The sequence below is a fragment of the Pezoporus flaviventris genome, unplaced genomic scaffold, assembly GCF_033815535.1.
Source record: "Pezoporus flaviventris isolate CSIRO_AGI_PZ_B2104156 unplaced genomic scaffold, CSIRO_AGI_Pfla_v1 ptg000063l, whole genome shotgun sequence".
NCBI classification, from domain to species: domain Eukaryota; kingdom Metazoa; phylum Chordata; class Aves; order Psittaciformes; family Psittacidae; genus Pezoporus; species Pezoporus flaviventris.
This window is the reverse complement of record NW_026892611.1, coordinates 6,916,230-6,928,716: the sequence shown is the minus strand read 5'-3', so window position 1 is coordinate 6,928,716 and position 12,487 is coordinate 6,916,230. Positions and strand designations below refer to the sequence as shown.

General features: G+C 46.2%; 1 protein-coding gene across 4 annotated transcripts in view; it reads left to right on the top strand.

The window, feature by feature from the left end:
• Window positions 1–12,487, top strand: part of CLIP2 (CAP-Gly domain containing linker protein 2) — a 74,705-nt gene that overhangs the window by 28,197 nt on the left and 34,021 nt on the right. For all 4 annotated transcript variants that reach the window (XM_061470364.1, XM_061470365.1, XM_061470361.1 and 1 more), the window contains exon 3: window positions 9,496–10,034. In XM_061470364.1, the coding sequence (XP_061326348.1) occupies window positions 9,496–10,034 (539 nt within the window). The remainder of the gene's footprint in view (window positions 1–9,495; window positions 10,035–12,487) is intronic.

Below are 12,487 nucleotides of genomic sequence, written 5' to 3'. Positions count from 1 at the left end.
CAGCCTTCTCTTCTCCAGGCTGAACAGCCCCAACTTCCTCAGCCTGTCTTTATACAGGAGGTGCTCCAGCCCCTGATCACCCTCATGTCCCTCCTCTGGACTTGTTCCAACAGTTCCATGTCCTTTTTATGTTGAGGACACCAGAACTGCACACAATACTCCCAAGTGAGGTCTCCCGAGAGCAGAGTAGAGGGGCAGGATCACCTCCTTCGACCTGCTGGTCACTCTCCTTTTGATGCAGCACAGGATACAGTTGGCTTTCTGGGCTGCAAGCACACACTGCTTGCTCATGTTCAGTTTCTCATCAACCAACACCCCCAAGTCCTTCTCTGCAGGGCTGCTCTGAATCTCTTCTCTGCCCAACCTGCAGCTGTGCCTGGGATTCCTCCGACCCAGGTGTTAGGAGCATGCTGATAAGGAGCTAACCAAGATTCCTCCTTCATTATTACATGTCAGGTGTTAATTGTTTGTACTTTTTCTCCTCAAGACTAGGTACAGACAGGGCATAAGAAAATACTATTCATGGTTACAGTTTGTGAACTCTTTGCAACAAGCAGTCACTGGGAAGACTCAGAGGAAGGCTTGTGCTTGTGCCTAGGAAATGTTCCTGAGGTTCAGCAGGAACACGAGAAGCTCTTATGAGTCAAGAGAGCTCATAGGGAAGGTCTTGCTGATGTGGTCTAGCCCTTTGCATGGGGAAGGCCTCCCAGATGCCAGCACAGCACTCACTGCCTGAGCTTGCAGCTTCCACCTATGCAAATACACCGCTGGCTTGCATTCAGGGATGCTTTAAGCTTGAGTTGGGGCACATGGTCCTCAAAAGTGCTGCTGGTCCTGAGCTGATAGTGCAGCAGGAGCATGTGTATGGGCAGCATGGCTCATCAGCTGTCATTACAGGCAAAATGCTGTGCTACAGTAGGGCTAATCTGGTTTGAATGGGATAACCAGATCATCCAAGCACTGTAAGGGCGTAAGAGAGGGTTATAACGCTTGTTATGTGACTGGAGTAAGTAAGATACCCGAAGGCATTTGTGCTAAAGTCAGAGGTGAACCAGGCTCTCTCCTGGTCATTTAACCTTCCTTTCCTTTGGGTTGTTAGAGCTCTGCTCATGCATGGCTGCTCATGTTATGCTCTATGAGTAAATATCCTGGGTTATGCACACACAGCAACTCCTGCATCACATTCCTGTGCAGGCAGCTGCTGTTGGAGCTGCTGATCCCCTGGTCTGGCTCCAGTCTGACCACAGAGTAATAATTACTCTCTTGATGCACAAGCCAGGCTATTTTTTGGTACCTTCTCTTCTCCATTTTATTGGTAGTGAGCTAATTCCATGATTTCTGAGTGAATAAGTCAGTGCTTTTCTGTGTGCATCTGCTTGAGCATTATGCTCATGGTTGTTCATCTCTTTCAGTTCGTACTGTTAGGTTAGGAATGGTACCAGATCCATCCCAGTGGGTTTTATGTGGGAATGATGCCTGAACAAAAATCCTACCCTTAAAAAGGCTGCGAAACTTCAAAACCCTGCTGCTTGATTGCTTTTCTGGTGGAAAGAAAATATTATCTATGCTTTGCTTGGCTGCTTATTACAATGCTTAGTGCTCAAGATAAATTTGTCCGGTTCAGAAGGTGTCCTGAGCCTGCTCTTCTCCCTGTGCCAGTGCCAGTGCTCTGCCTGGGAAATGGTTTATAAATGTCTCATTAAAGACCTGTGTGTGCCTCCTTTTCTTTCTTTTTGTCATGGGATCAGCTCACTGAGAGCAGCTGTCTTCACTTCCGTAACAGCAGCCCCCAAACCACGCTTGTGCTTTACAGATTCCCACAGCCTGAGAAACCACGGACAACTGTGCACGTATGTGTGTGCTGGGGTTTGCAGACATGGCGGGCTTAGGCTGAGCTCGTTCCCAAACTTTTCCATGCTGCTTTGAAAAGAAAAGACTTCAAGAAGTCAGCTTTGTGCTAGGTTTATAAAGAAGCTGAACATATGGTGCGTCTATAGCTACGCCACCGAAGACGCAGAGCCGCGGGTGAGTGTGCTGAGGATTTGAGGGTCGTGGTTACACGTTCAGGCTGCACTCAGAAGCTCACTGCAGGCAGGAGCCATCCCTGTAAGTGCATCTCTACCAGTTGGTGTTCTTGTTCTCTGGGCTGTCTCATGGGTGTCCGTTGTACTGGGCTACTCCAGGCTGCTTTCTAATGTTTCTTTCTGTCCTTAAGTCTTCTAGTAGTTGTGGTCTGGGCAAGGTAACCCTGTTTGGATATGGGATTGAGGGGACAGGTCTTGGATCTTTACACCTAAGGTCTTGTTTAGATGGAAAATTATATCCTCTAATTCAGGTAAGCTGTAGTAAAAAGTGTGAATAATGCTTCCAAGTAGCATTTTCTCTAGTTGAAGTGACTTCATTTACAGAAGGATTTAGCCTGTGTTATTCCACAATACACTAAGGCATAGTCTTAGCTTTTTCAAGTGAGTCTCACTTATTCCTAGAGGCAGGGGTGCCACAAGCTGGGGAGGCAGACATGGATGCTCTGTCCTTTGTCAAACCTGAAACACCCTTAAAACTGTGGGATTTTTGTTTCCATTATTTTCTGGGCAAACCCGGCGCTGCTCCAGAGGTGTGATAGATGGGTCGGATTCCAGGCTGTTGAATAGCGTATTGAAACATGAATGTTGAAAGAATATTTACTTAGTTTTTAAAATAATAATTATGTAAAACTGAAGACTGTAATCTTGAGATGAATAGATCCATCCATATGCTGCAAGTTAATTATCCCTCACTGAAAGGAACCTTGTGCATTTTCTACTAGTCACTTGCCTCCTGAGTGCCCTGTGCTGCCAAAACCTATCTGCTTTGCATATTTTGAATACCATTGTTTATTTGAAAAGCCCAAAATCCTCACCCATAGCAAATATATACCTTTGCTGTTTGTTTCTTTTAAGAATAATACTGGATTTGATCTAGTGTAGTTCCTAAACCCCAGGGTCCTCCATCCCTCCTGTCTCCAGCGGGCACCAAGAAAGCACGTCTTGCCTGTGGCAGAGCAGATTTTGTACCAGCCAGCCTCTTGAATGAGACCTTTATAAGAAGGCTTTTGTTCCCTATGTCTGTTTGAGGTTCAGTGCCCTTCCCAGCTGCCTCTGTGAAGACAAATATCTGCCTCAATCGGTATCTCCTTGCATTCAGTGCTGCAACTTTGCAGCAGCTCTCATTTGATTTTGCTTGTTCATTCATAAGTCGTGTTTGCTTTCTTATTTTCCTCTTTTCCTTCATCCTCCTCGCAGATTTCTTTCTAGGCCTGTCTCCTTTCTTCGAAGGAGCCAGAGCCAGTGATGCTGAAGTTGCATCAGATCTTAATATCCATGCCTTGGGGGTTATTCCAGGGAACAGTAGGCAACAGATTTCCAGGGTGCCAGATGCAGAGCTTGTCTCCATGCCAGATTACAGCCCCAACTTTTCAGCTTTGAATTTGCAGAGCTCTCAGTTGTTTCCAAGCCAGCCATAAATCTCTCGGGCTGCTTCCTCCCACAGGCATTTGGCTATTGCTTGCAAAGTGTCGCTTTCTCTCACAGTCACCTCTTCCCTCTCTCTGCCTTGTCCTGCAGCTTGAAAGGGCTGTGATAAGTCTTGCAGAAAACAGCTGCTTCGTTGCTGTGCTGGGTAATTTGAATTTGGGTATGGCAGAGTGGGCTGGCTTTCACTGGATTGCCAACGGTGTCGTGTTGATGTAATCCCAGCTGCTTAACAAGCTCCAGTCCCTGTGTGGGAACCTGGAAATGACATGTGGTGAGGCCTCACCATCACCGAGTGCTGTACAGGCAGCCAGCCAGCCCTTCTCTTGTGGGAGACCCTGTCAGCCTGTGTGGCTGCTGCTGGTGCTGTCCCCCTGCCTGTGGGGTGGCAGCTCCTGGTGGTGCAGTGGGTTGTTCTGCCTGTCTCTTGCCTGGTAGACTGTAATTGATAGGGACTGAGACTTGAGTCTTTGGCAGCAGATGCTCTGGACTGGCCTTCTTTATTCCCTTCTCTGTAGGGGAAGCTCTGATCAGCTCTGCTCTCTATCGGTTAATGCATCTCTGTGTTGTGCTTGGGGATGAAATACTATTGCAGACCCAGAGAGGTTTACAGTACTTGCAGTGTAAAAGAACAAACAGAACTAGGAGCTTATAGGTACTTGGTTGTAAAGACAACATGCACCTCCAGGTCATAGTGGGTGGTGGTGGTGCTCTGTTGCCAACACAAATGCTTGGTGCTCTGAGTACAGGCTGCAGGTTGAATGGGGCAGTGTCTGATGTCCCAGCTGAGACCACATCCTCACCCAAGCACTGACTTACAGGGCAGTGAGCCAGGCTTCCCTAGTGCCTCTTAGGCTTTACTTAATCCTGTGGCAGTAAAACCATACATTATTCCTTTTAGCAGGCACCCCTGCGGCCAGCAGTGTGGTTTCCCAGTGATAAAATCTGTGTGTGCTTCAAATGGGCATTAGGATGCCCTGGTCACGGGGCTGCCCTGAAGCCCTGCCCAGGCTGGGAGGGAGCAGAGCTGGTACCAGTTTTGTGACTGGTTAGTTTAGTTGCAGGGCTGCACATTGACATGCTCACAAGCTGCAAGGCATGCTGTCCCCTCACAGTTTAGTAATATCTATAGCTCCATTATAGATCTATCTATAGTATGGGCCAGTGAGACGAGAATGTTGTGTCTTCAGGTCTTGTGACACTGACACTTCTGCCAGGCTTGGTACAGCTTCTTTTCTTGCTGGCTAGTGGATAAGAAACTTGTTGATTGCTGTGGAGAGGGAAAGCAGCCTGGAAGTGGAAAGGCAGTTCTGTGCTGCATGCTGGGCTGTCTTGTCATGTGGTGGGATTGGAGGGTAAAAACTTCTGAGGATTAAATGGAGACAGACGAGACCTCTCCTAGGGGCACAGTAAAGCTCTTCTGTAAGTATGATGTGTTCTCTCATTTCTCCCTCCTTTCTGGCATAAGATGTTACTCTGGTGTATCTCTTTTTTTCCTTTCAACCTAATGTGATTCCATTTTATCAATTTACTGCCTGTCTCCTGATTCCCATGGCAACACAACAGGCTGCATTTGTGATTCCTTTGGCAGTTGGGGTGCCTGGCATGTGTCTTGGGAGCAGCAAGATTACAAAAGGGTTCTGCAGGGAGTAGGAAATACATGGGCAACACTCACTAGCTTCTCATGCTAAACTATTTTTCTCTTCCTCTCCCTCCTCCCCTTCAGAAACAAGTTTCCTTTGCCCTTTGTTTCAATTGCCTGGTGATAAGAAATGAGCAACTGCAGTGCTGTGGGAGGTCAGAAGATGTGGAGGGGGTGAGGGGATGTGGATGGCACTTAGACATAGCACAAGGCAGAGCATCTCATCAGGGGTCCTGCAAAGAAGGGTATTCCTGCTGATGCTGCAGAGCAAGTGCTCTGTTCCTCCTGCTTCAGCTTTCAGAGTTTACTTGAAGGGGGACTCTTGCTCCTCTACTGTGCAAAGCTCTCTTCACCCCTTCCTACAGCAGGCACTTCTGAGAGCTGGTAGAGTCTGTCCCGTTTGTGGGGGGAGTCCTGCTTCCAGGGATTTTGGACACATGGCTTTCATTGGCACAGTAATGAGAGCCATGTGAACAGGCTGAAGCTTCAGTTAAAACCTTTAATCTCTCCAGCTCTTGGCTGATAGGGATTTGTTTGGCTCCTGAAGTACTGGTGCCCTGTCACTGTGGGGTACCCTGCCACTGTGGACCCCTGCAACTGATGGGACAAGTTTATAAGAGGGGTCCTAAGCACCAGGGCTGCTGTGGCTGTTACGAATGTGTCGTGGGAGCTTTATGAAGGGAAAATAGAGATCTAGAGTTGGATAAGATGTGCATATAGTGGGTGCTGCGTGTATGACTGATTTATAAGTTGTTGTTCAGCCCTGAAAGCTGACCTACAGGAAGACCATTTAAACTGAAAAGAATGAGCTGGCCCATGGGTACAATAGGGTTATAAAGTTGGAAAGCCTAAGTGGAAGAGATCCTGCTTTCTGCTTGTTGTGTCTTGGAGCCTGGCCCCTGCGAGAGGGAGGGAGGAGCTGCAGTCCTCTGGCAAGTGAGGCTCATGTTGGACAGAGCAGCAGAGGGAGATCCTCCTGGACCAAGGGAGGAAAGAGCTTTCCTCTTTGCTGGCTTCCAGGTGAGCTGCTGAGTAGGATGCCCAATAGTCACCTTCAAAGACTTCCTGTGGCTTCTTGATCAGCATCAGCAGGTAATGGCAGGGTTGGAGTAGAAGATGATCAGTCTGTATTTTGTTGGTTTTGTTTCTCTTGTGAAACTCTCAACTTTGTACCTGAGATCTGTAGCCTTGCTTTGCTGCCAGAGTGTTTTTTGGAACTTGGTGTTCCAAGTTTGGAGCTGGGCGGTCTGACCAGGAGCAACAAATCCAAGTGGTAGAGGCATAGACAAGCTCTTTGGATGTTTTAACAACAGGGCCATAATGAAGGTGAACCTCTGGCAGTGCCTCACTTAAATCCTATTTCTGAATAGTTCACCTCATGCTAAAGAATAATAATCCTTCTGACTGAGCTGCTCTGCTCTGGAGCCTACAATTAGATGGTTTCCCTGAGATGTTGTAATTACTGTAGTTGCAGCCCTGCCTGTCAGACTGGCACCTAAAAGCAATGGAGGCTATAAAGTCCCACTAAATTTTGGCTTTTGGAGGAACACAATGTTACACCAAAAGTCTAGTGAACTTTCTTTTCTTCTTTATTCTGGTCCAAGTCAGTATTTGAAGGTGTTTGCTCTCACAGTGAAATATGTGAGTCTAGACATGGTTTTAAATCCTGCTGCATTGTTTGTTCAGCCTTAGGCAGCCTTCCTGCGTTTCTCTGCTTGAGCTTCACTGCTGAAGGGTTTGCTTATCTAAGCCACATTGCAGAGGTGTTTGTGAACACTAATGTAACCTGTATCTTGATCCTTAACTAACAGCTGTAATAAGGACGTGTGCTGAAATCAGGCTCCAGTAGGACTAGAAAACCAGCTTTGATCTTGTTGAATGCAGATGCAGAGCCCCCCAGTTGCTGTGCTTATAGTGTGGTAAAGTTGAATTTGGCTGTTGTGCTTGGCAAGTTGCACACGTGTGTCACAAGCATGCCAGCAACATGAAATCTGTGTGTTGCGGCACTTTGCTGAACATGGACCAAGGATGGAAGTTGTGTTTCTAATTTATTCTCATAATCATGGAAGGAGAGAGGTACATATCACAGATGCTGTTGGTGATAAACTACTGTAGCCATCTCTGGTTATTAAACTAAAAGTTTCTTTAATATAACTTGCAGGTTCCTAATCTGGCTTCTTTACTGTCCTGTGCTACTAAACACTGACATGAAAATGGTCTTATTTTCTGCTTATGGTTGCTTTTATGGTTCATATGGATGGAACTCTGTTTCCTCCCCATCTCTTCTTCTTTCAAGTCTTTTGTAAAGATCAAAAGCTCTAAGCATCCTTATAGGTTTTGGGTTTTGCTTTTTAAGGTGGAGCCAGTTCTTGGATGTAATATCCCTCTAATGGACCTCATGTTCTCATACTGTCTTTTACAATACTGGGAGTAACACAGGCTTGAATGTCAGGTATTTGCCAAAAAAAAAAGTTAATGCAGAACATGTGAGGTTGAGGAAACTTTCAGAGTAGGGCCCAAAAGCCAAGAGAAGGTTTCTCCAAGAAGCCACAAACAAACTGGTGCAACTGTGCCATAGAGATCTGTCAAGAGCATTGACTCTGGAGTCTAATGAGAACAAAACTATCAATATTAATTGCTCTTGGTGCTGGTTCAGGAGAAACTAAGTTCTTTATGCTGCCACTGAAGCATTGCTGCTCTTTTCTTTCCCTGACATTAGCAAAGCTTTGAGGTATCTTGGTTTGAGAGTTTTCTATTCGTCAGGCTTTCTAGAAGCTGAACCTTATCTTTCAGGCCCATTACTTCTGAAAGAGCTGTAGGAATGATGCAGTGGTGTCTGAGTCTGAACAGCTTTCACAGTTCATTTCAGACAAGCACTTGAGTTTGGCTTGTCTCTGCAGCTCTGAGGCTTTCTCTGTCACCCTTCTCCAGTAGGAAAGACAAATCTCTTCCTGGGTGGGCTTTAGGCTGTTCTGGTTGGTGGCACCCAGAAATTTCAGCTTAAAGTTTGATTAAAGAGCCCAGGTCACTTTCATTGAGCACAGGATGTATGGGGCCAAGTCTTGTGCACATACCCCTGCTACACTAGCTGTGGGGAGAAGTACACTTGGGACCTCAGTGCTACCAAGAACTGAGGATGAATGAAGGTCCATGGTATATGACTTGCTGGATTTATTTTTCAAGCTAAATTCTGCAATGTCTTGTGTGGTTTCTTTTAGGGCTTTACTTAACCTCCTCCTTTAACCTTCATAGGATTTTAATGGATTCCGTATGTCCTTGTCTTTAGTTCCCTGGGGCCTAGGCTGAAAGCCCAGTTTGTGATAGTTTGACGGTGGTGTCTACATGAGTTGGGTCCCACTGTCTTGTTTGCTTGGGTTTTCTTTGTTCCACTTCAGATGCCAGTCACATACTTAAGGGCCTCCTTGTGTATTAGAATGAGTTTGGCCAATCAAGGGTGTGCTGAAGAGCGAGCGGGACAGTGAATTTCCAGCATCACCTGCAGTTTTCCCTCTCTCAGTTCAGGGAAGCATTTTTGGAGGTCTGGCTTCAACTTGATGGACTGATGCTGGAATAAGTGCTCTTTACTGTGGGTTTTATTGAGTTTGGTGCATGGTGTGTCAGCCCTAGCAGGTTGTGCATGCAGAGGTGTGTAGATGTTTCCTGTTTAGAGAGATGCTGTTTATATTGAACATACCCCAAGTGTCTGCTCACTGCTGGGTTCTGCTCCAGCAAAGAGCATAACAGCAGCTGGGAAAACTGAGTAGATTGCAGAGACAGCTGCGTGGTCCCACAGGAGCTATTAGTGCCCTTGGTGGGACTCTAAATGCTCGGCCTGTTTGCCTGTAACCGAATACGTGGAGGAGTTGCAGTAGCACCAGGTACTAAAATATCAGTGTCTCATACTTTTCTTGTTTTTCTTATTTATTATGTTTTGGATGACTTTGGCATCTTTCTTCAAAGCAGCAGTTCTTGGTCTTGTTTTGATCCTGAAAGACTTAGCACCACTCCTGTCCTTTTAAACTTATTCACTTTAATACTGCCATGCAAAATAGCCTTTGGAGTTGTGGTGGGACTGGGGCATTGCAAAGGGGGATGAAGACGTGGAGTGGGCTCTTTGTGTGCAGAACCTGGGCAGCAGATGGAAATTTCTGTGCAAATTGCTTTCCTGCTGAGGAAGATGTGTAAGTAACGGGGTCACTCTGGTTTTAACCTCCACTCGGTGTTAACCTGCAACCTAAGTTGTTGTCCCAGATGTTTCCTTTCTGTAAATGCCCTTACCTGGTGTTTTGGCTGCCTTTTAGGATTTTCTCCTTATACCAAAACCTCTTTTCCCTTGATTCACAGGCTCACCTTTACACAAGCAGGGTACCACCTCCACCACCAGCGCCGAGAAGTCGGGTTCAAAGGTTGCCGAGGTGGGCGATGATTTCCTGGGAGACTTTGTGGTGGGCGAACGCGTCTGGGTAAATGGAGTGAAGCCAGGTGTGATCCAGTATCTTGGGGAGACACAATTTGCTCCGGGCCAGTGGGCAGGGGTTGTTCTGGATGACCCAGTGGGTAAGAATGACGGCTCTGTCGGTGGAGTGCGGTACTTTGAATGCCAGCCGCTGCAGGGGATCTTTACGCGACCGTCCAAGCTGACGCGGCAGCCGGTGGCCGAGGGCTCGGGGAGCGACGGCCCCTCCGTGGACTCCTTGACGGCTCAGAACTTGTCGCTGCACTCGGGGACAGCTACGCCACCTCTCTCCAGTCGTGTCATCCCCCTGCGGGAGAGCGTCCTCAACAGCGCCATGAAGACGGGCAATGAGTCTGGATCTAACCTCTCGGACAGTGGGTCTGTGAAAAAAGGGGAGAAGGACTTACGGCTTGGAGATCGCGTGCTGGTGAGTTGATGGTGGGGCCTCTCTAGAAAGGCAAAGATCAAGGATTTGCCCCTTCCCAAAGTGTACCCAGTCAGGTTCAGGACAAGACAAAAGGAGGACAACTGGTGGTGAAGTGTGGGACAGAGCCTGGCCTTTGAAGGGGGATGCCTGGACCAAGCAGGCTTTGAATTGGATGGGGCTTGGAGCAACCTGCTCTAGTGGAAGGTGTCCCTGCCCATGGCAGGGGTTTGGAACTAGATAAGCTTTAAGGTCCTTTCCAACCCAAACCATTCTGTGATTCCGCAATTCATTGTTATTTGGGATGCTGTGTCTTCTGGACGTGTTTCTTTCACATGATGCAAGAGACTGGTCCAGTAGAGTAAGTCCTGACCTCCAGTAGAATGAGGTCAGAGAGAAGGCAACTCAGATGTGAGAGGGAAATAGAAGAAAAATCATTGATGATTATTTAGATACTCTCCATATTGGTGTGTATTGCAGCTTTTGAGTAATTTGTGTATTGTTTCATGTGGTTGTACATACTCTGCTGGTAACTTCCCTTTTGGTGCTTCAGTTTTTATATGTGTTGGATGTGACACTAATTCCTTTCCTGTACAGAAAGCAACTTGCAATTGTTTTTATATAAAGGCAGAACTTTTGGAGAGATTCTGGATGGGTTCCCCATATCTGATTGTTGCTGCTGTTTTCGTTATCTAGAAGAGAGTACCTGATGACTTTAAGCCAAAATACCACACTTAGTAGCAGTGTGGCTTACTGGAAGTTTGCCGTCAAGCTTAGCGTCATTTGTGTCCTAGCAAAGGAGTAGTGATTTCAGTGGAGGAGGAGAAGGAAAAGGAAGCTAACAAAGCATGGGAACTCAAAGCATGAGTTTTGTTCTGCAGCTCTGGAAAAGAGTTTAATTTTGTTTAGTGTGTGTGATACGTACTGTCATATCAAATATTGGAGGAGCCAAGCATTTGAGCACAGATCTGTTACGATATCCCCAGTAACATCCCTGGATCCAGAAGATGAAGGTGACTGACCACCTGTGATAATGGATTGCAGAAGGTTAGTCTTTGTACATCCTGGGCCATCTGGCTCCCATTTAAATCAGCTATGTAGCATTTCCTTTTTGGGGCGCTGGGTTCCAATACCAATAATGGTAGCAGGGAAGTGTAGACAGGCTTGCCAACTGTTTAATAACTGGGTTTGGTAGAACTTGGCTCTGCAGCTGATGTGAGTCAGGAGTGTGTGCAGGGGGCTGTCAGAGGAAATCTCGGTGTCCTTTGTGGTCTCATGGTGGGGTTTTTTTGGCTCTGTTCTGTCTCAGCCAACCAGGCAATGGAGTAGTGTTTTTCAGAATTCAGGTTTAGCCCTTTTCTTCTCCTGGGGCATGATCTGTCCACTTAATACTCTGCTTACCTCAGTGGGGCCCACCCAGACTAAGAGTTCAGCATACTCAGGCAATACAAACTGTTAGTATCTCTCCCTTTAGCTTCTGTTGAGTTGGTTTGGGGAGTTTTAGGGGTAATTTTGTTTGTTTGTTTGTAATGTGGGTGCATCCTTAAAAGCCCACCCTCCTGGCCTGCTAATTTATCCACCCCAGGTGTTACAAGATAAAATTTATGCTATCATTTGTTAGTGTAATAAATGGCTCCAAGAGTGAATCTGGAATGAGCTCAGCATCTCACTGTCTCTAGCAGGACTCCTCAGCTTACATTGGGAATTGTTTGCATGAATTAGTAGAGGTCCAGGAAAAGACCAGATAATGAATGACAAGAAAAAGAAATAATTTTGCTGTTAAGTTCAGTAACATGTGCTTGGCTTGGCAGATGGCTTCTTTCAGTAATGGAGATGTCAGCTAACAATGTTTGGTGCTTGAATGCATACATAATAATTCTGGATTAAGCTGAGTTGCCTCAAATACCTTGAGTAAATCTTTGCTCTTGTCCTCTATGGATCGGTACAGGTTTAGTTGTCTTTATTACTCTGTGCTTTTATGAAAGATTTTCTTTTTATTTGAGGATGGCTTTTAGGCAGATGGGATCCAGCAAAGGCTTTTCAAGTGAGGGAGGACACGTGTGTTCTGTAACTGCTCAGAGGATGGAGCACAAGGTTGCAGGGGTCCCTTCCAGGTCTGTGAGGCTGTTCTGCATTGTGCTCATTCCCTGCTAGTGGTTTCATTTAACTTTGCTCAAGTCCATTATAGCTTGAAGACAATTTTGCTTTTCAGTGAGTTTGTTCTGAGACCCTTTTTGGCACTAGCAGTTGCAAAAAGTGACTTCTGGCTTTCCATTAGAAGAAGTAGATAGTATTTGCTTTCGGCACTTTCTAACTCAGATTTTCTCCCAGAGATGCAAAAATTTCATTAAAGAGATAAAACCCCCACTCTAATATTGTAGAACTCATCTCTTAAAGTCTGACAAGTGAATGTGGAACAGTTAACATTTGCTTTAGTAAGAATGGAGCTTCCCAAA